The 21,804-nt window shown below is 34.0% G+C and overlaps 1 protein-coding gene across 1 annotated transcript in view; it reads right to left on the bottom strand.

Moving 5' to 3' along the window:
* The window catches only part of NCKAP1 (NCK associated protein 1), a 100,023-nt gene that overhangs the window by 16,658 nt on the left and 61,561 nt on the right, over positions 1-21,804 (bottom strand). The window contains exons 17-23 of the mRNA XM_026492384.4: positions 20,742-20,874; positions 17,307-17,426; positions 16,556-16,695; positions 15,565-15,696; positions 13,069-13,287; positions 12,762-12,892; positions 12,382-12,479 (exon numbers count right to left, since the gene is read on the bottom strand). Of these exons, the coding sequence (XP_026348169.1) occupies positions 12,382-12,479; positions 12,762-12,892; positions 13,069-13,287; positions 15,565-15,696; positions 16,556-16,695; positions 17,307-17,426; positions 20,742-20,874 (973 nt within the window). The remainder of the gene's footprint in view (positions 1-12,381; positions 12,480-12,761; positions 12,893-13,068; positions 13,288-15,564; positions 15,697-16,555; positions 16,696-17,306; positions 17,427-20,741; positions 20,875-21,804) is intronic.

Here is a 21,804-nt window from a genome sequence, read left to right on the forward strand (position 1 = left end):
AATAAAGATCCTAGGTTAGGCATAGACCACCTTGTGTTAATGAGATAAGAGCATGCTTGGAAATCATAATCCAGCAAGTAGGAAATACAATTCATGAAATCCAGATGTTCTATGCTATATACTTTTGCTGTTGGTTTAATAAAAGAATCTTAAAATTATTTACATAGGATTAATGTTTTTCTTCAATTTGCAAATTCAAGAAGGGAGGATGGTTCAGGAAAAAGCAATAAAGATAAGCAGTAGGATAAAGGATTATCTTATGCTTAGGCACAGAATAGCATCAATAATAAAAAACAGACACTGAAGTGGATATAGAGAGCAATAAATTCCAATCAAAATAAAAGGAACTTGCTGATGTTAAAGCTAGCCAAAGACAGCCTACAGTTCATCACTGGATGTATACAATCAGAGGGAGAATAACTTTTGTACTACTTCCTATGTGTGTACTACTTCACAGGGATTATAATAGAGCAAGGTTTCCCACACAAATTATAAAATGGGAGTGTTAACTATCTACCTTCTCTTTCAGAGACCCCTGAAAAAAAGGAAGAGAAGGAAGAGATAAAAATAAGGGAAGGGAGTAAAGAATAGCTATTCAAGGAAAATATAACTCATTAAAGAACGTTTTTCTTAAAAGGCTCTTTGGAAAAGTAATTTAGTTTGAAATTAGAATGAAAACAAATATAATTAATTTGATTCTGGCAAAGATAATGTCTACATGTATGTGGAGAGCCTGGATGTAACATTTAAATATCCAGGGATAAAGCCTGGGTATATTGCAAAATACCTACAAATCTAAGCTTCATCCTTAGATATTTCATTTAGCAGGCCTGGTTGCAAAGATTTAACAGCAAGCATACTGTTAAAAGTGCCATAAGGGTTTTGTAACAAACCAAAGGCTGATGATAACTGATTTAAGAAGGATGAAAACCTATACAGAAAATTTATAAAAATCAGTTTTCCTATACTAGTATGAATTTTGTTTAGGTTACTTGATATGACAGGCATACCTCAGAGATATTGCAGATTCAGTTCCAGACCACTGTAATAAAGCAAATACCGCAATAAAGCGAGTCAAATGAATTTTTTGGTTTCCCAGTGCATACAAAAAGTTATGTTGACACTATGCTCTAGTCTATAAATGTGCAACAGCAATATGTCTAAAAACTAATGCACGTACCTTAATTAAAAAATACTTTATTGCTAAAAATGCTAACCATCATCTGGGCTTTCAGTGAGTCGTAATCACTGATCACAAATCACTGTAACAAATATAATCATAATGAAAAAGCATGAAATATTGGGAGAATTACCAAAATGTGCCACAGCCATGAGCAAATACTACAAGAGAAATGGCACCAATGTGCTTGCTCGACACAGGGTTGGCCACAAACCTACAACTTGTAAAATTTGTAGTATACGCAAAGTGCAGTCAAGTGAGGTATTCTTATACTTCAGATTCTTTCTCTTTACGATCCCAATCAGATACACACTTCCACACTTCCAGTTGTAGCTGTTTGCTAAACTCAAGTTCTACATTCTCTGATTAAAATGCCTGCTTCTCCTGGGGCCAATTCAGTACCTGTCCCATGCTAAAACTTGATTCAATCAACACACGCTCAAATGTATGCTCAACCCCGACAGTGCTCCTGCACCTTGAACATATACTACCACATATATCACTGACTCAGACACCACTGAGTTTTAAATGCACCATTCCCTCATGTGCCATTACGAAAAAAAAAGAAAACTTTACAAGTAAGCTGACACAATGTTTCCAATCATATGACTTTAAGACACCTACAATTTCAGAAACATTAATACAGAATAACTGTGTTTTAGAATCAATAAATTATAGTATATGTTTAATGGTAAGGATACTATAATCACTTTTTAGCTCCCCGTACCAGGGAATTTACAAACAATCCCATTTACCTGATCTACACAAGAGAAGTGATATTCCAATTTTATAACTGAGGAAACGAAACTAAGGCTTGGAGAAATTAGGTAACTAGCCCAAAGTTATACAGATATTAAATAGTGGATTTTGGAATTTGAATTCAGATATGTCTGATTTTAAAATCCATGCTCTTAATCCCTAAATAAATGGTTCTCCATTTTTAGAGTATTGGAACAATCTAGAGGACTTATTAATTAAAAAATACATTGCTGGGTCCCAGGGCCACAGGTTTTGATTCAGCAAATCTGAGGCAGAAGCAAAAACTGTGTATTGTTAACAAGTTCTGAGGTAATGCTGCTGCCGCTGATCTGAGGACCATACTTTAAGAACCATTACCCTAAAGTATTTGTTTGCACATTATTGCTTAAAAAGTTAATGTCCCCACTTAAAAATTGTTTATATATTTAAATTTTTTTTCTTTTCTCCCTCAATTGCATCCTAAAACAGAGCTCTCTAAACATTTAAAGCCATTGATTAATATCACTGGCAAACGGACTATAAGCTGGAAGTAATACTAGTGAATACAAATCAGGTAAAACATATGAAGAGTACTAAAAATAAACTTGGTTTTCAGTTAATAAGAAAGTGTTAAATTCTTGGCACAATTATTTAAATTTCCTACTTCGTTTGAAAAAAAAAAAAAAAGTCTTCTATGAAGAACTAGAAGAACTGATCTGTAAAATGCCAAAAACGATTCTTTTGGCAGGATTAGAAGGAGACATTGACTCAATGGGCACACCACCAAATGAAACACCTCAAGAATTTTAGTAGGAAAGAAGACTGGCTGTTTTCTTCTCCAGAGAGCAATGAACACGTTCTAGCGTGAGTATGCATGCACAGTGCTGACTATGTCTGACACATGATTTATTCACGATCATTAAATATCAAGAAGTTCTCCTTTTTTTCTGACACACAAACTTACTCTTTGAAACAAAAAGGTCCCCAAGCTAAAACAGGAACTGAAACGTCATCTTTAAGATACAACGAAAATATGCAGCCACATATTTAGTTTATGTCGATTTAGATTAAATATAAAAAATAAAAAGAAAAAATAAAAGCTAAGAAGTTACAGAAATGATCTTAAAAGTATTTTAATTCCCCCAAAACATTTTATGTACTAATTTCATGAAGTTCATTTATTTTTAGTAATTTCTACACCCAATGTGGGGCTCAAACTCACAACCCCGAGATCAAGAGCTGCACGCTCTTCCAAATGAACCAACCAGATGCCCCTTTATGCACAAAGACTAAAATGCAGGGCATCTGGTTGGCTCAGTTGGTAGAGCATGTGACTCTTAATCTCAGCGTCTTGAGTTCAAGCTCCACGGTGGGCATGGAGCCTATGTGAAAAAAAAAAAGAGAGAGACTAAAATGCTACTAGAGGCATCATCATATTCTAATGTGAAGAGTGTGAGTTACAATCTCTTCAGAGGGATATTTGGCAATATTGGAAAACACTTAGATACCCGTATCTTTTGATCTACTTTCAGAAATTTTTCCTATGCTCAAGTAGGTTTGTAAACTATGTGGAAGTGCTGGTTAAATGTCGAGTATTTTACACATATGTCTAAAATTCTTCTTCCAGAAATCCACTAAAGTGAAAGGAAATGAATAAAAAAGAATAAACCTACAATAAAAAAGAAAACAATATAGGAAACAGGCAAGACCAAATGAGAGATGTCAACAAATTTCTAGAAGATGGAAACTGAAGCAAAGAATAAGTAAAGGTGAGAAATGTGACGAGCAAATTCCTGCAGGGGAACTACAGTATAGAAGACAAGCTGATGCATGCTCTAGGATCCAGGCAGGGCGCAGAAGTTGTAGGCAGTGGCGTACAAAGAAAGACTTGAAGATGAAAACAAGAAGGTTATTACATGTCTGTATGGGGGGTTGTTACACACCTCTCACCATCTTAAGAAGTGATGCCAACAAGGACAACTCTAAAATCAGGAGCAAAAGTTGGCAGGAGGGAGGCAGGGGGCAGAAAATGACCCAAGGCAGCCAGCCAGATGTATTAAACCTCCTACTTCCACACTCCAATGATCTCCAACAGACTTCCACTCTCTAGGGGGAGGTTACTATTTTTGAAAAATGATTGTAGGAATCATTTGAAACCTATGATGAAGATACCTTTCTCCAAAGAGTATTTCTTAGCTTCTGCCAAGCACTTTGGGGTATTACTAATCTAGGACCACTTTAATCCACGTTTAAGACTATAGGTTCCTTGGACAAAAAGAGCAACACCAAAAGAGCTAGATATCCTGGGGAGGGGCAAATCACTTCCAGTTCATAATTACCCTGAAGATATAACCCTTTGGGGGTATCTGTGTAAAGAGGGTAGAGAGGAATTTAAGCAGATTTCCCAATCTTCACTTTAGGCAGGCTTTGGATTTTACTACAGACCCTCCCCCCAACCCACAAGGCCACAAAACCTACATATTACTCTTACAAATGTTGCTTCTGGATCAGCAAATGTCCGTAGGTCAAAAGTGGCTTCCAGTACTAGGCTTATATCTCTGAGTTCCCACATTCTTCTTGATTTTGGCCTACCTTTTTAGCTTCTTTAAAAGCAGAATCTTTCTTTACCTCGCCAACTTTTTAAGTTGTCCTTAAGAGAAAAGATGGTCTAAATAACCTACCCTACCAATACTTGAAGCAAAAATCTAAATGTTATTTTGTTTCTATAATTTCATAAATTAGGTCATTCTAAGGAAACTTTATAGGACATTTAAAAATGCAAAACAATTAGAATCATCACTGACAGACTGAGTACTTTCGGAGATTTATCTCAATGAGATAGAATACTATATAACACATTGAACTTGTCTATATGAAACACCATTATGTTACGATCATAAGATTGCTTATGTAAGGGGCACCTGGGTGGCTAAGTCGTTAAGCATCTGCCTTTGGCTCAGGTCATGATCCCAGCGTTCTGGGATTGAGCCCTGCATCGGGCTCCCTGCTCAGCGGGAAGCCTGCTTCTCCGTCTCCCACTCCCCCTGCTCGTGTTCCCTCCCTCACTGCCTCTCTCTCTCTCTCTCTCTCTGTCAAATAAATAAATAAATAATCTTAAAAAAAAAAAAGATTGCTTATGTAATAAAATACAAGAATACACATGGAAGTACGCCTGGATTACATCTTGGGGTTGTTAAAAGGGATCTCTAAGAAAATGGTTGTAAACTATCAGCATTACCTTGATCCCAAAACCAGATAAAGACTCCACAAAAAAACAGAACTACAGACCAATATCTTTGATGAACACATACAAAAATCCTCAACAAAACACTAGCCAAGAGATTCCAACAACACATTACAAAAAAAATCATTCACCATGATCAAGTGAGATTTATGCCCAGTATGCAAAGGTGATTCAATATTTGCAAATCAATCCATGTGGTACATCATATCAATAAGAGAAAGGATAAAAATCATATGATCATTTCAATAGATGCAAGAAAAGCATTTGACAAAGTACAACATCCATTCATGATAAAAACCCTCAACAAAGTAGGTTTAGAGGGAACATACCTCAACATAATAAAGGCCATATATGAAAAGCCCACAATGAACATCATACTCAATGAGGAAAAACTGAGAGCCTTCCCGCTAAAGTCAGGTACAAGATAAGGATGTCCACTCTCACCACTTTTTTTCAACACAGTACTGTAAGTCCTAGCCGTAGCAATCAGACAACAAAAAGAAATAAAAGGCATCCAAATTGGTAAGAAAGAAGTAAAAGTCACTATTTACAGATCACATGATACTATATATATAGAAAACCCTAAAGACTCCACTAAAACACTACTAGAACTGATAAAAGAGTTCAATAAGGTCACAGGATAAAAAAATCAATGTAGAGAAATTTACTGCATTTCTATATATGAATTATGAAGCAGCAGTAAGAGAAATTAAGAAAACAATCCCATTTACAATTGCACCAAAAATAGTAAGATACCTAGGAATAAGCCTAACCAAAGAGGTGAAAGATCTATACTCTGAAAATTGTAAAACACTAATAAAAGAAACTGAAGACACAATGCCTGGGTGGCTCAGTCAGTTAAATATCCAACTCTTGGTTTCTGCTCAGGTCATGATCTCAGGGTCCTGGGATCAAGCCCCACACTGGGCTCCATGCTGAGTGGGGAGTCTGCTTGTCCCTCTCCCTCCACCAGCTCATGCTCACTCTCTCTCTCCCTCTCTCAAATAAATAAAATCCTTTAAAAAAAAAAAAAAGAAAAGAAATTGAAGACAACTCAAGGAAATGGAAAGACATGCCATGTTCATGGATTGAAAGAATGATGTTAAAATGTCTATAGTACCCAAAGCAATCTACGTATTTAATGCAATCCCTATCAAAATACCAACAGCATTCTTCACAGAACTAGAATAAACAATCCTGGAATTTATATGGAAACACAAAAGACCCCAAATTGCCAAAGCAATTCTGAAAAAGAAAAGCATAACTGAGGCATCACAATTTCAGACTTCAAGTTATATTACAAAGCTGTAGTGACAGAAACAGTATGGTGCTGGCAAAGAAACAGACACACAGATCAATGCAACAGAATGGAAAACCCAGAAATGAACCCACAACTATATGGTCAATTAATCTTTGACAAAGCAGGAAAGAATATCCAGTGGGAAAAAGACAATCTCTTCAACAAATGGTGTCGGGAAAACTGGATAGCAACATGTGAAAGAATAAAACTGGACCACTTTCTTACACCATACACAAAAATGAATTCAAAATGGATTAAAGACCTAAATATGAGACATGAAACAATTAAAATCCTAGAAAACACAGGTAGTCACCTCTTTGACACTGGGCATAGCAACTTCTTTCCCTTTCCTGAGGCAAGGGAAACAAAAGGAAACATAAACTATTGGGACTACATCAAAATAAAAAGAACTTCTGCACAGTGAAGGAAACAATCAACAAAACTAAAAGGCAACCTACTGAATGGGAGAAGATATTTGCAAATGACATATCTAATAAAGGGTTAGTATCTAAAATATATAAAGAACTTATACAAACCAACACCCAAAAAACAAGCAACCCAATTAAAAATGGGTAAAAAGAGCAGACATTTCTCCAAATACATACAGACAGCCAAAGACACATGAAAAGATGCTCATCATCACTTATCATCAAGGAAATGCAAATTAAAACTATAATGAGATCTCACCTTACACCTGTCAGAATGGCTAAAACCAAAAACACAAGAAACAACAGGTGTTGGCAAGTACGTGCAGAAAGGGAAACCCTCTTGCACTGTTTGTAGGAATGCAAACTGATGCAGGCGGCCACTCTGGAAAACAGTATGGATGTTCCTTAAAAAAGTTAAAAATAGAACTACTCCATGATACAGTAATTGCACTATTAGATATTTACCCCAAAAATAAAAAAATACTAATTCAAAGGGATACATACACCACAATGTTTATAGCACCATTTTCTACAATAGCCAAATTATGGAAACAGCCTGAATATCCACTGACTGATGAATGGATAAAGAAGTTATGGTCTGGGGGCACCTGGGTGGCGCAGTCGTTAAGCATCTGCCTTCAGCTCAGGCCGTGATCCCAGTGTTCTGAGATCGAGCCCCACACCAGGCTTCTTCACTAGAAGCCTGCTTCTTCCTCTCCCACTCCCCCTGCTTGTGTTCCCTCTTTTGCTGGCTCTCTCTGTCAAATAAATAAATAAAATCTTAAAAAAAAAAAAAAGTTATGGTCTGTGTATACACACACACACACACACACACACACACACACACACACACACAAAATGGAACATTACTCAGCCACAAAAAAGAATGAAATCCTGCCATTTGCAATGATGTGGACAGAGCTAGAGAGTATGAGGCTAAGCGAAGTAAGTCAAAGAAAGACAAATACCATATGATTTCACACATACGTGGAATTTAAAAAACAAAAGAAATGAGCATGGGGAAAATGAGAGGCAAACCAAGAAACAGACTCTTAACTACTGAGAACAAACTGATGGTGACCAAGAGGGAAGGTGGGTGGGAGGACAAGTTAAATAGGTGATGGGGATTAAGGAGTGTATTGGTTGTGATGAGCATCGCCTATTGTATTAAGTGTTGAATCACTAAATTGTACACCTGAAATTAGTATTACACTATATATTAACTAACTGGAATTTAAATAAAAACTTTAAAAAATAAAAATAAAATGCTAAAATCAAAAGTTTTAGAAAAAATGTTTAGTATCCTAAACCATCTTGGTTTTGGAGTATATTATATTTAATGAGAAATCCAAGCTAATTCACATCCATGCATCTCAATTATTATGAATCTAAATTCTTATACAAAAAGTTTCTTTTGTCTAGGTTTTTCACTCGTTTAATATTATCAAATATTTAAAAGAGGATCCATCCAAGAAACAACACTCTTAAGTCAGAAAATTCACTAGCATTAAAAAAAGAAGTCAACATTATTTATACTCTCATCAAAACTTTAAATTTTAATAACATTCAAGAAAAAAAAAGTCACTCCAAAATATAGACAGAAACGTTAAGACATAAGCTCCTCCCATTTCAAGAATAAGAATGTATTTGATAATAATACTTAAGGACAGAGCTAAGAGAGTTAAGTTTATAAATAAAGTATTACTAAAAGATTATGACAATATCTGAACTTAAAAGTGATCTGGAGGGGTGCCTGGTTGGCTCAGTCATTAAGCGTCTGCCTTCGGCTCTGGACGGGATCCCTGGGGGTCCTGGGATCGAGCCCCACATCGGGCTCCCTGCTCAGCGGGCAGCCTGCTTCTCCCTCTCCTGTTCCCCCTGCTGGTGTTCCCTCTCTCACTGTGTCTCTCTCTCTGTCCAATAGATAAATTAAAAAATCTTAAAAAAAAAAAAAGTGATCTGGAAATAATAGACTGTATCTAACAAGATAAATTTTTTAAAGAACAGCAATATGCAACACTTAGGTCTAGAGAAAAAAATGTACAAAATCTAAGATGTGGAGAGCCATGGTTCAAGGGCAGTATGTGAAAAGAAAGAAAATTTATGACATGAAAATATTATGGTATAAGCTACCAAAAGTCTCAACGTAATCTTAAACTGTACTGGTAAGTATAGGATCCAGAATAGGTAAGTGCACCTTCACTAATTAGATTTTTAGCTGAAGTTTATTCTTGGTTCAAGGCACTATTATCTAAGGGTGACACAAACAATTTCAATAGAATTTGCACAGAAGAGAGTGAGACTAACATGAATATATTTCACATGGGGAAGACAAAGGCAATACACTACAAAAGTTTTTAAATATGTGAAGGGTAATCCTGTCAAAGGCAATCTCTACCTCTTGATGTTAGAATGAAAACCAATCAAAAATCACTACTTAGGTATTTACTCACCATAACTAGAAACATGCAGTAACTAAAAATGTAGTATTTGTTCCTGCATCAGATGTGTGGATTAGATGACTGCTTAGATCCCTTTCCTTTTTAAAAACAACATAGCACAGTAGTAGTATAAGCTTAAGCTCTAGGTCTAGATTGACTACACAAGTTCAAATTTTAGTTTCACCACTTTAAAGCATGTGAGCCCAGACAAGGTACTTAACATTTCTTGGTTTTATTTTCCTAATTTGTAAAATAGGAACAGTATCAGTTTTATGTAAGGAGCTTAGAAAAGTCCTAGGACAAAGTAAAGAGTCAAAACAGCTACCTATTTTTATTTCTGTATCCAACAAATATTTAGCAAATACCTTCTACGTGTGGACACTAATTTAGTACCAAAGTTTTAAGAGAGTTTATAACTGAGTTTTTATTCTAGTGACAATGACATAACAAATACATGACATGAAAGGTCACAAGTAAGACACACAGAAAGCTGAATAAAGAGGGGAAAAAAAGTGATGCTTGCTATTTTAGAAAGTGTGATGAAGAAAGGATATTCTGATAACAGAACATTTGAAAAATACATGAATATTATGAGAAGGAAAGCTAAGACAATAACTCAGTGAAGAGTATTTTAACAAGCAGGCCAACCAGGCTGGAGAAGTTAGGAGGTGAGGAAAGTGAAAGGCCAGATCTTATAGGGGCCACCTTCCAGTACTGTTAAAGACATTAAATGCCTTTAAACTCCCATAGATATGGATATAGGTATCTAAATAGGCTAATCTGTTTTACCACCTGACAATATTCAATCTACCACATTAAATGGCAAAGAAGCACTAAAAATACTTAACAATTCTAGAAGTACCTATTATTCAGTCTGAAATAAAAAATAGCTGGTAAAATTCTTTTCTAGAATTCAAAAAAGGAATATCTTGTCATAATTCTTTCATCCTGAAAAGAACACAAGAAAGTATAATGAAAACAAGAAATTTGTCACCTAAGAAAAACAGGACAGAAAAGAGATCATGTATTTACAGGTGAATGAGTCTAATAAACAGCAATGATATTGCTTGTAAAGAACCAAAACTGTCATTGCAATGTTTATGCATTCAAAACTATATAAAGCATACAGTTTGTATATTTAAAATCCACATTATAAAGTATCTAAAAGTTGACTTTTATACAAGAATTGTAGAACACTCTTTTGAAAAAGAACAATAAGAGGATAATGGACATGATGAATACCAAGTAATATTTTACTCAATGCTTATTGTGGGTAAAGAACTATGCTCAGTACCTAAGTGTTTGACAAGTATTACCTCATATAATTCTCTCAAAGTAAAAGGTTAGTAAGTTTAAACTTTGCCCAAAGTCAAAGCTCTTAAATGAGAGGACTGAAATTCCAGATAATTTCAATCTTTAAAGGTTTGAGTTCTTGGGGCGCCTCGGTGGCTCGGCTCAGTCAGCTGAGCATCCGACTCTTGGTTTCAGCTCAGGTCTTGATCTCAGGGTGATGAGACTGAGCCCTGCACTGGGCTCCACACAGCGCAAAGCTGACTTGAGAGTCTCTTCCTCTCTCTCTGCCCCCTCCCCACTCATGCACTCTCTCTCTAAAATAAATAAAATCTTTTATAAAAAGCTTGAGTTTTTAAACTCTGGGTAATACCACCTCTCCTTTTAGTCACAGACTCTTGCCATCTATTTTATTCATTCAGCAAAATATTTCTCACCTTACAGCAATCGATTTATCCTATACATTTGCTCAATTTTCAGTAAATCAGATTATCACGTTTAGTGCTACATTTAAATGCTACATTTAAAATGCAAGTTACTTATCAGTGCTATAACCATATTCTTGAGAAATTAAAAATGCAAGGCACAAGTAACCACCAAAAAAATTCACAAAGGGTACATTTTTAAATAATTTTTTAAAGATTATTTAATTTATTTATTTATTTTTAAAGATTTTATTTAATTTGACAGAGACAGCCAGCGAGAGAGGGAACGCAAGCAGGGGGAGTGGGAGAGGAAGAAGCAGGCTCCTAGCAGAGGAGCCTGATGTGGGGCTCGATCCCAGAACGCTGGCGTGATGCCCTGAGCCAAAGGCAGACACTTAACAACTGCGCCACCCAGGTGCCCCAAAGATTTTATTTTTAAATAATCTCTACACCCAATGTGGGGCTCAAGCTTATATCCCCGAGATCAAGAGTTTCACACTCCACCAACTGAGCTTAGCTAGGTGTCCCTAAAAGGACACATTTTAAAATATGCCTCCTCTATTCTGTTCTAAAGTTTTAAGTTTTAGTGGCTCAAATTCAAATTCTTTCAAAAACTTGATAGCTATTATATACACAGACTCATTCAATACAAATCACCTTAACACTGGGCTATTTCTAAAAGGTTAAAAAAAAGTCATTTAAAATGCTGTTGCTTCAGCTCTTTTACATCTTTAATAAAATGCTAAATGTTCTAAAATGTTCTATTTTTTATCCAGCTTAAAGGGCATAAGATAATTTAAAAGATTATTTAATAATAAAAAAATAATGAGCTTAGGGGTACATGGCTGGCTCAGTTGACAGTGCATGTGACTCCTGATCTTGGAGTCATGAGTTTGAGCCCCACATTGGGCACAGAGAATACTTAGGGGGAAAAAAAATGCCAATATGCCTAGTAATGTTTGTAATATAATCTGTGGAAAGTAATACATTTAAACTACAAATTTAAATAAATGACTTTGGCTAGAATTTTGAACAGTATTCAAAGAAAAGCATCACGGCACAACAGAATGAAAACACAACCAAAGGTCAAAAAATCTGAGGTTTAGTCTCCTTTAGCAAGTCATTTCACCTCTCTAGGCTCTCAGTTTTCATTTGTAAAAGAGAGAGTACTAAATGAAAATGATACTGAACAAAGGCCATGCTAGTTCCATAATTTCATTTACATATGAGAACTTTCATGTTGGGTTAAAGTAATTAACATTGTAGGCTTGCTGTTCATATTCTTGAAATGTTTTTCAGGAATTAATGTTTCAAAGCTAAAACTGACTGCATTACCTTAAGTTCAGCAACTTGTGATGAAATATGCCACATAAGGCTCTCACTTAGGAACTTCATACCATACGGGCCTAGTAGTTCTGATAATGACCTCATTTCTGAAAGGAAATATAATTAATTTTATACTTTGACAGAGCAAACACTTTAAGAAAATAAATATTAACATACTGGAATGTTCTGTTATAGAAGCAAATTATTAATGCAAAAATCCTGAGAAGTCTCCAGAATAAAAAAGGTAACACAAATGCAAAGGTAAGTCTAAGATATAGTGTATGATTATGCATTGAATGAATGTAATTGAATGAAAATAGTCATCACAATCAAAAACCAAAAGAATCAAGGTTTCTTCACTCTATAAAACATGCCATAGTTTTACTCACCTGATATGTCAGAATATTCCTCTGCATTAAATGTTAATTCATTTTCTGTAGGTAAGTTCACAAATGCTTTCATTGCAGGGAAATAAGCTATATGACCATTGCTGACTTGTCTTAACAAAGTTTCCAAATACCTAAGGAGAAAAAGTAAATTTATAAAAAGCACAAATTAATTCAAAATCTATTGTGGGATACATTTCTGCATAAGTTGACTGACAGCAAAAGCGAGCACCTGATAAAAAAAACAACTTCCTTAAGCAGTTCATTACAAAGAAACTTTTAATCACTCCAAATTTCTAAATGTGCTTACCAATTTGTGTACAGACTTGTAATGGTTGGTTCTCCATGACTGTCTAAATGTTGTGTTTGTTGAAGAAGAACATTATTAAATACTCTTGTAATATCAATTTGCACATAGTTTTCTATTGACTGCAGTACAGTCATGTATGCTCTTACACTTGTTAGAAGCTCTGATGGTTTTGCAATTTCCTGTGTGGCTTGATTATACATAGTCATTCCAACAATTGACCTGGGGGGGGGGGGGGCGGAATAAAAGAACTGACTTTTGCATTTATGTAAATAGGCCATTCAACCTACTGATCTCTAATATTAAATAAGCAATAACATTAATTTTAAATACGATTTGTTATGAAAACATGAAATTACTATTATTATCTTCCAAAGAAACCACCTTAAAAAAGAATGAATACCTAAAAGCCACAGTAAAGTAGAAATATGATTTAAAAAGTTTTAAGGACATCAATATTAAAAATGATTTAACAATAAAGATGGTTTTAAAAAATTTCTTTAACAGGATACACTGTCTGTAGCAAGTACAATGGGCTATTTAATCCATAGCTCAAATTCATCTGGCACTGTTACGTGCCAGTAGGGTTTTTTTAGGCTTTATATTGATCATCCTCGTATTTAATAACCCTACGATATAGTTAGCACCCACCATTTCCCAGATTAAAAAAAAAAAAAAAAGACCTAAGGCTCAGAACTCAAGTAAACTGAGTAAGTTCACTCTGTTTGGGAGTAGTGAGTCTAGGGTTTGAGACTACATCTGCCTGACAGTGCTGCCACTCAACAAAATGCATGATAGTCAAAACAAGGCAACAAACAAAAAACTTTATTGTTTCTTAATCATTTGCAGCACATAAAACACAGTTCCTTTATGTTTATATCCCAATAAACTATAAGCCTAAAAGGAAACACAAATTTTGAAAATACTTTTCTACCTGATCTTTCCCTACATTGGCCACCACTATCTTACCATCTTTAAAACTCCCTAAGCATTAGATTTGTAAAGATCTTAAACTTGTGTTTGCACTGATAAATCCTTAAAGACAACGACAAACCCCTTCAATAGAAACTAATCCCAGAAGACCAACTCAAGGCAATAACTGCTATCCTTGTATATAACCCCTAAAGTCCTAAGATTATGCTCAAGTGATCAGCAAAATCAACAAACTACTACAAGCTATTTGTTTTGGCATAAAAATCTTCCCCAGGTAAACAACCTTACAGCCTTTCCTTGATCCTGATAACTAAGTAGATGTTTTGCCAAAAGAACATCTGATTCTCTGCGGATTAACAGACCAGATTACATACAGAAGGAAAACAAGGGAGCTGTAAAGTGAACCCTATCTTCCACCCACCACTCTTAACAACCCCAGCCAAGTTGAGAATAATAAATACCAGAGTGCATAATATCCCTTCGGTCTAAATACTATTCTGGGTTTCACTGTCAGAAATGGGTCAGGAAACCCATTTCTGGGTTTCACTGCCTTACTTAGGGAAAGCAATGACTTAACACACAATTTAGTGCCCACTTATATATTCTCCTATCTTGTTCTCTAATTGTTGTAGTCTTCTCACTAACCATAGCTCTAAGCTTTATACTATTTCATTACTACTTATAGTACTTAACACAATGTCAAGCATATGGTACAAATACTACTTGTCAATGACCACAAAACTTTGAAAAATCCTTGGCTAAATTTTGTTTTATAAATTGCCCTAAGGCCTTCCAAGAAAAACTTCTCAAGTCAATTAATATTTTCTTTAATAAATAAGTGTGTAACTTTAGAAAAAAGGTTGAAGCAACATTTATAAAATTGAAAGGTTTCTGGTATCACATGCAATATGATTTCAAGAAACATATATGACTTATAAAACTCTAATTAGGAATGCCTCAAGAGTCTAGAATTCTACTGGCCTCAGAGGATACATTTTAATTCAGAAAAGATAAGAATTCATCTAGTCCTGATGTTTTCAAACATTTAACTGTAACCAACTAAAAGATATGTATCACGACTCAGTACATACATACATTATGTATAAGTGAAGAGGTTCATAGAGCAGTATTTATACTCACTACATGCAGTGCATGGATTTTTTCATTCTTCCCTGTTTCTTTTCCTTCCCTGCTGCTTCTTCCTTTTTTTAAATGTTGACTACAACCTTCTACACTGATTTCATGACCCTACTTGGTTTGCTACCTGTCAGCTGAAATACACCGATTTGCTCCAAGCTTCCCATTTTGCTTATAAGGAACCTAAGGCTCACAGAGATTAACTGGCTTGTCCAGTGTTACAACTAGTTAATAACAAGTATGAGACAAGAATCTGAGTAATTTAAGTAATTCCCAGTTCACTATTCTCTATGCTACCCCATTCATTATTCTTGATACTATATCAGTTCTACTAATACTTTTCCTCATAAAAACAAACACTGTATGCATATGAAGAACATAACAAACTCATTAACTGAACAAACAAAAATAGTTCATATTCTTTCTTACTTAGTAAAACGGATTTCCAGATGAGAAGTCAAATATTCTCGTGGGGTAAAGGTATGTTCCCAAACCACCATGTTTGGTACGTAATTTATAGAGAAACACAACTCAGAAAGTGCAGTGTGCAATTTATCAAGGCTGAAAAAATATTAATAAGTAAGTAGAATGTCAACATTTCATCATAGCAATACAAAATTACTTTTATAAACATATCAGACCTTATTTGGGGATAATAATTACAGAATTCAGTATTTTTCTTTCCCAAACTGACAAGTTCAAAATCTTTAAGGATATCACTAACATGAGAGCAGTTTTCAAAAGACAGTATCACTCATTTGTTTCTCCATTCAGATGATAATGACTACACTGATTTAATATACAAGTAAGAGCTTATTACATGCTCATAATCATTTCCAAATCGTGCTGTACTTTCTGTACTGGAGGAAGAAAGTTGTCTACAAAATAGCAAATATCTTGCTCAACATAAAATAAGCCAGTAAGCAGGAGATTTACTTTAAACAAAACAAATGTTTATACATTATTCCCCACCAATGCCTACCCTCCAAAGAAACACACAATTCTTAATAATATCTAGTCTGACAGATCCACTTTAAAAGTGATTTTGTTCTAATATAACACATGCCAAAATAAAGTCTCAGGCTATCTGACTTTAAATAAATGGAAAACTACAGATTGCTTATATAGTGTACCCCTGCAATTTTTAGACAGATTCTTGGCCTTTAGTATGCAGTATATAAAGACAAATATTACCTATTAACATGAATTTTCTTCAAAAATCCAAAATCTGTATTTTGGAAATAAACACTATTCAAGTTCACAAAGGTAAAATAATAATAATAATAATAATAATAATAATAAATGACTGAGAAATGAAGAATTTACAATTACTAGCATTCCCTCAGTACTAATGCCATACAAAAAATGAAAAACTTCTTCTATCTGTAACAAAAAGATATAATAAAAGTGGGTGGCTTACTTGGTCACTACCAGCCTGTTTTTCCTCATACTCTCAACTCCTGGTTTTTCCCTTTCAGGTTCCCCTTTCTTACCAGTCTGTTTTTTTGACTTCTTATTCACTGCTTGACTAATGGTTTTGGCACAATGCTTGGGTAGCAACTAAATTTAAAAAGAAATGAAATCATACATTACACCAATTATTTTGAAAAAACATTAACAATTTAAGCAAACCTTAGTTGAATCCAGACAATGTAGCAAATACCATCTAGCACTAAGAACAGAGGTATAAGTGAGATGTAGTTTACCTAGCTGGCTCAGGGGGCTCACACAGCTTGGTAAAAAAGAGATATAGGTAAATCTTTTGTAAAGGAAAATTCATAAGGAAGTTATTATCTAAGCACAAGTTTAAAGGATAAGTAAAAACAGACTAGGCAAGCAAAGAATGAGAATATTTTACTGGAAGGAAAAGTTCAGCATTTAGTGAGAGCTACTAGGTGGTAAAGCATCAAGTGCAGGGTGAAGCAGATAGTTCGAGCTATGAGGAAGGGATCTGAATGCCAAGCTACATGTTGGACTTTAAACAGTAAGAAATCCTAAAGACAGTGGCAAATTTTTAAAAACCTAAAAATGGAGTTTTATCAGAAATAATTAGATTTACTAAGAGTTCAACAAAAAAGACAGAAAATTTAAAAAATAACAGGCTAACACAGTTGATTTTCTTGACTTCATACACAAACTTCCTGTCTGTAAGGAAACATGTGAATTATTACCTGGTCACTAAGAGTACACTGTTCTGTGCAAATATCAGTGATGAGATTTCGAGCTTGTTTGGCCATTTCATCCAAGAACATATTACATAAGGAAAGACTGCGATCTCCAATATGATGTCGCTGTCAAAGGAGAATAATATCAACAATAATAAAAGTTATAAGAAAGTAGTTTGAATTAAAATACTTTTTAAATAAGCATGGAAAATAAAGTTAAAGTCTATTGTACACTGAGGAGTGGGGGTAAGGAATGTTCTAGATTGCTTCTATCTCTTGGAACAACTAACCTATCATACTGTATTTACACAGTTGACATAAAGTATTTGGTGACTCTACAAGTAAAGTATGACTGGAGGAATCTTAGAGTACCAGTACTTTCTTTAACATGAAAAACTATTAACTTTCAATTTTTACAAGGTCCTACATCTGAATCTTAAATACTAACTATCAAACAGAGGATGTAAAAGACACATTTATGTTTTCTAATCTTAACTGATACATACACACATACACACATATATGTACTATATATACATATATATATATATATATATATATATATATATATAAAGATCTTGACATAACAAATAACTTGGTAGTATATAAACAGAAAAGCTTAAATATTTAATTAAAATTGTTGGAAATCAGGTCAGTAAAACAAAGAAATTCACAAGGCACTCAACTCCCTAAAATCAAACTCTCTAACCCAGAAAAGAAAAAAAGCTGACCATACATTTTCTGAACTCAACAAGGGGAAAAAAAGAACATTGTATTTAATTTTTAGGAGATGAGATACGTATATGTAGACATACACTCACTCAAATGCATCTCTCTCTACAGGATTCTGTATCTTATTAGTTTTGGTGGCTATCATAATAATTGAACAGGTTTTTTTTGTCAATGGTAACTAGAATGTTGAGTATATAATGCCATAAAATTTTGCACTACACATCTGTAATACTTTATAAAAAGATAAATTTTTGGAAGTTTACCTTACCGGATCTTCCATAATTATGTAACAAATATACAGTTTACATATGGTATTTCTATGCTGCTAAAATAAATGTAATATATAAGAATATAAAAATTCTTAAACACCTAAAGTAACTATTCCTAGATCTATCATGATACTTTAATGTATTTTATTCTAAATGCCCTTGAAAATTTTAAGAGGAAGCCAAACCAAAAGGAATCTTCAGGCCAGATACAATTAAATACTGGCTCACTTTACTTGAGGAAAGATTTCAAATTATAAACATTTAGGGTTTTATTTAACCACATTCTGACTCCTGAAAGATGAAACATATCCCTTGCTATCACTTATTCCTAAAACAAAACAAAACACTGAATTAGCATTTCTTCAAATTTACTAGACTTATTTAAAATACAATTCTGGTATTACTATTATCCTTCAGTGACTCAGAAATGTTGAGACTGGATGAAAAACAAAAGTAAAGTCTCTCCATGATCTGCCTCAGCCTCAGGTTACAGTAATAAGAACAGATTTTAGGAGAACAATGTCAGAAGCAGAGAGACCACTTAGGAGACTACAATAATAATGCAGGAAAAAAGATGTGGCTTTGACAAGGATGAGAAGTGGTTGGAGTTTGGATATAGATAAAGCCAAAAGGCAGAAAAAGCTTCAAAGGATGGTGATGGGGTAACATGCAGAGAATCGACAGTTCTACTCTGGACATGTTACATTTCAGATGGTTAAAAACACCTAACCTGTAGCAGAATATCCAGAAAATCTAGATCTGAAAAGTCTGGGGTAGAGATAAAAACATCAGAAATACGCTAAGTGAAATAAGCCAGACACAAAAAGGCAAATATTACATGGTTCCACCTATATAAACCACCTAGAATAGCCAAATTCTTAGAGACAGAAAACAGACTAGAGGATACCAAGCGTTGGAGGAATGAGAAATTACTACTTAATGATTATAAAGGTTCTGCTTGGATGACAAAGGTTTTGGAAATGGATAGTAGTGGTGGTTCCACAACACTGTGAAAGTAAATAATGTACTGAACTGCACATTTAAAAATAATTTAAATGGTGCATTTTTCTGTCATATATATAACATTATATATATATGTGTATATATATATATATATACGTATATATACGTATATATATATATATAATAGATTCTAATCAGTTTTTTAAAAGAAAAAAAAGGAATCGGAGTAGAGTGCAAATTGTTGAAGATTTAAATGCCTGGGTGAGAAATTTTTACTTTCTCCATATGCAAGAGACAATCAATCACTGAGGATTCTTCAAGAAGGAAAGACACACTCTGGTGGCACTGTAGTAGATAGTCTTAAAGGCAGAAATACTGAAGACAGGAAAGCTATTTAGGACTATTTAGGAGTACATATGAAGAGTATTGCAAATTTGAGCTACAAGAGTGAAGTAAACAATGGAAAGTAGAAGACGGATTCAAGAAATGAAACCAGACAAATAAAATTAACAGGATACTTCATGGGTAATTTAACGGGAAGGATGATTATGAGGAAAAAATTAATAGTTTATCTTAGGTATAAAGCTTGAGGATAAAATCTATTATATCCAAAAACTTCATGAAAGTATTAAATTTGGTGGTGTTGATATCCTCACAGGTAATAATCCTAAAAGCAGTCCCTACTAAACTTCCTACAGGCTAACCTCTCTCAGAGTCTGCTTCCAATGCACTGCTGGAATACAATCTGCAACAGATGTTACTAATGCTTAAAGACATTAATAATGCTCCTGCTATTTGTCAGTTTCTTTTCTCCAAGTTCTGTAGTTCTAAGTAAAGGGATTCAACACTAAGTTAAACTATGAAGAAATGGACCATTTAATTTTAATATATAGTCTTACCACCCTTACAAAGTGACATCTCTTCTTTAAAGATTAGAAGAATACTGAGAATATTGATACTTATTATTGATAAAACTACTGAGTAGTTCAATTATTAAATAACTATGTGTGCCTGTATGTCTTACAAATACTAATAATGTTAATTTTGTTTACTATATCTATCATATTAACAAGTCAGTGAAATTCCTCTTTGACATGTTTATGTTTACAGTCAGTAATCTGTACATTCAATTTTCAACTCTTTTCAATAATAGTTTAAGAGAAAAAGTAAGCATACAAAATCAATTACTCTATGGAACTTTACCATAAATATGAATACCTGACCCACCATTTAAATAAATGTAATTCTAAGTGACTCTATGGTATGTTCTTAAAAATATGTATGTGCATTTATCCATCCATGCAAATAAGCACTACATCTATTTTAATCTATCCAAACATTGTTCTGATTCTGCATAGAGAGAAATTAGGTAGGAAGCTAGATTAGGTAACTGTGACTCTGTGAAATCTAGCCAGCTACATGTTTGGTCTAGTGTATTCTGCATACCATATAAATCACAGTACTACCCTGAAATTACCTCTTCTGGACACAGTTCATGTGTGCAACTCATAAAATGAGTGCAAAGTAGTGGAAATGCAATTGAATATCTTGACTGAGAGGGTAACTCCAAACACTGTTGAAACATCTTCTCAAAAGCACGACTATAAAAACTATATAGGGAAACAAATTAAAAATTAGAATCACCATTTTTATAGTTAAAAATTTTATGATACCGTACTTAGTTAATTTAATTTGACTTCAGTGAATTAAAGTTATCAACTGGTAGCCTTTATTCCTTTAAGAAGAGAGTAGTCATTTTTCCAGAGTATCTTTTATACAACAACAATCATTACAGAGTAATAAAAATATTATTTGTGTAATAGTAACAAGTTTTAAAATAAAAAATTAAAAGAAAACTTACCTATGGCATATGAATATATGACATTCAAATCTCACACTACCAGATTTTATCAAAGGCAAGTCACTATCAATTGTAAGAAACACCACTATTTTATGTACCACTAAGAAAGAAAAACACTGTCAATTAAACAATGATGCACCATCAATTTTAAATTACCTCCCGATTTAGGAGATATTAAACATAAAATAATGAGTCAATAAAATATCATACATTTTGGAATAGTAAGACAACCAGAGTAGTAAACATGTCTTTATACTGGATGTAACAGACAAAATAAACACTTTAAACATTATTCGAAGTATTTTTATTTCTAAGGAAAGGGAAGAGGACTTTTTAATTGCAGTAGCCTTCTTTTACCAATAGGAACCTTTCTGTAGCTCAAATATATGTAAACATAAAATGTTTCATTTTCTTTCCAAGTCAAACAATAGTATAGGGTTCCAAATAATCTTAAAATTCTTGCAAATTTGACATGTGTTTCAGTGATATATTGTGTTTCAGAAGTTTCTTTAAGAAACCTCTCATGCCTTCCCTGTCTGGTGGTTTGGATTTCTTTTGCAATACTGCTAATTAAAGCTATCCTAAAAAACTGCCCAAATCAGTGTGGACTGGGGTATCTTCCAAAATAAAAATGAGAAGCTATTCATAATGATAGCTTCTCAATACACAGAAACTATCA

Source organism: Ursus arctos, unplaced genomic scaffold (assembly GCF_023065955.2).
Source record: "Ursus arctos isolate Adak ecotype North America unplaced genomic scaffold, UrsArc2.0 scaffold_1, whole genome shotgun sequence".
NCBI lineage: Eukaryota > Metazoa > Chordata > Mammalia > Carnivora > Ursidae > Ursus > Ursus arctos.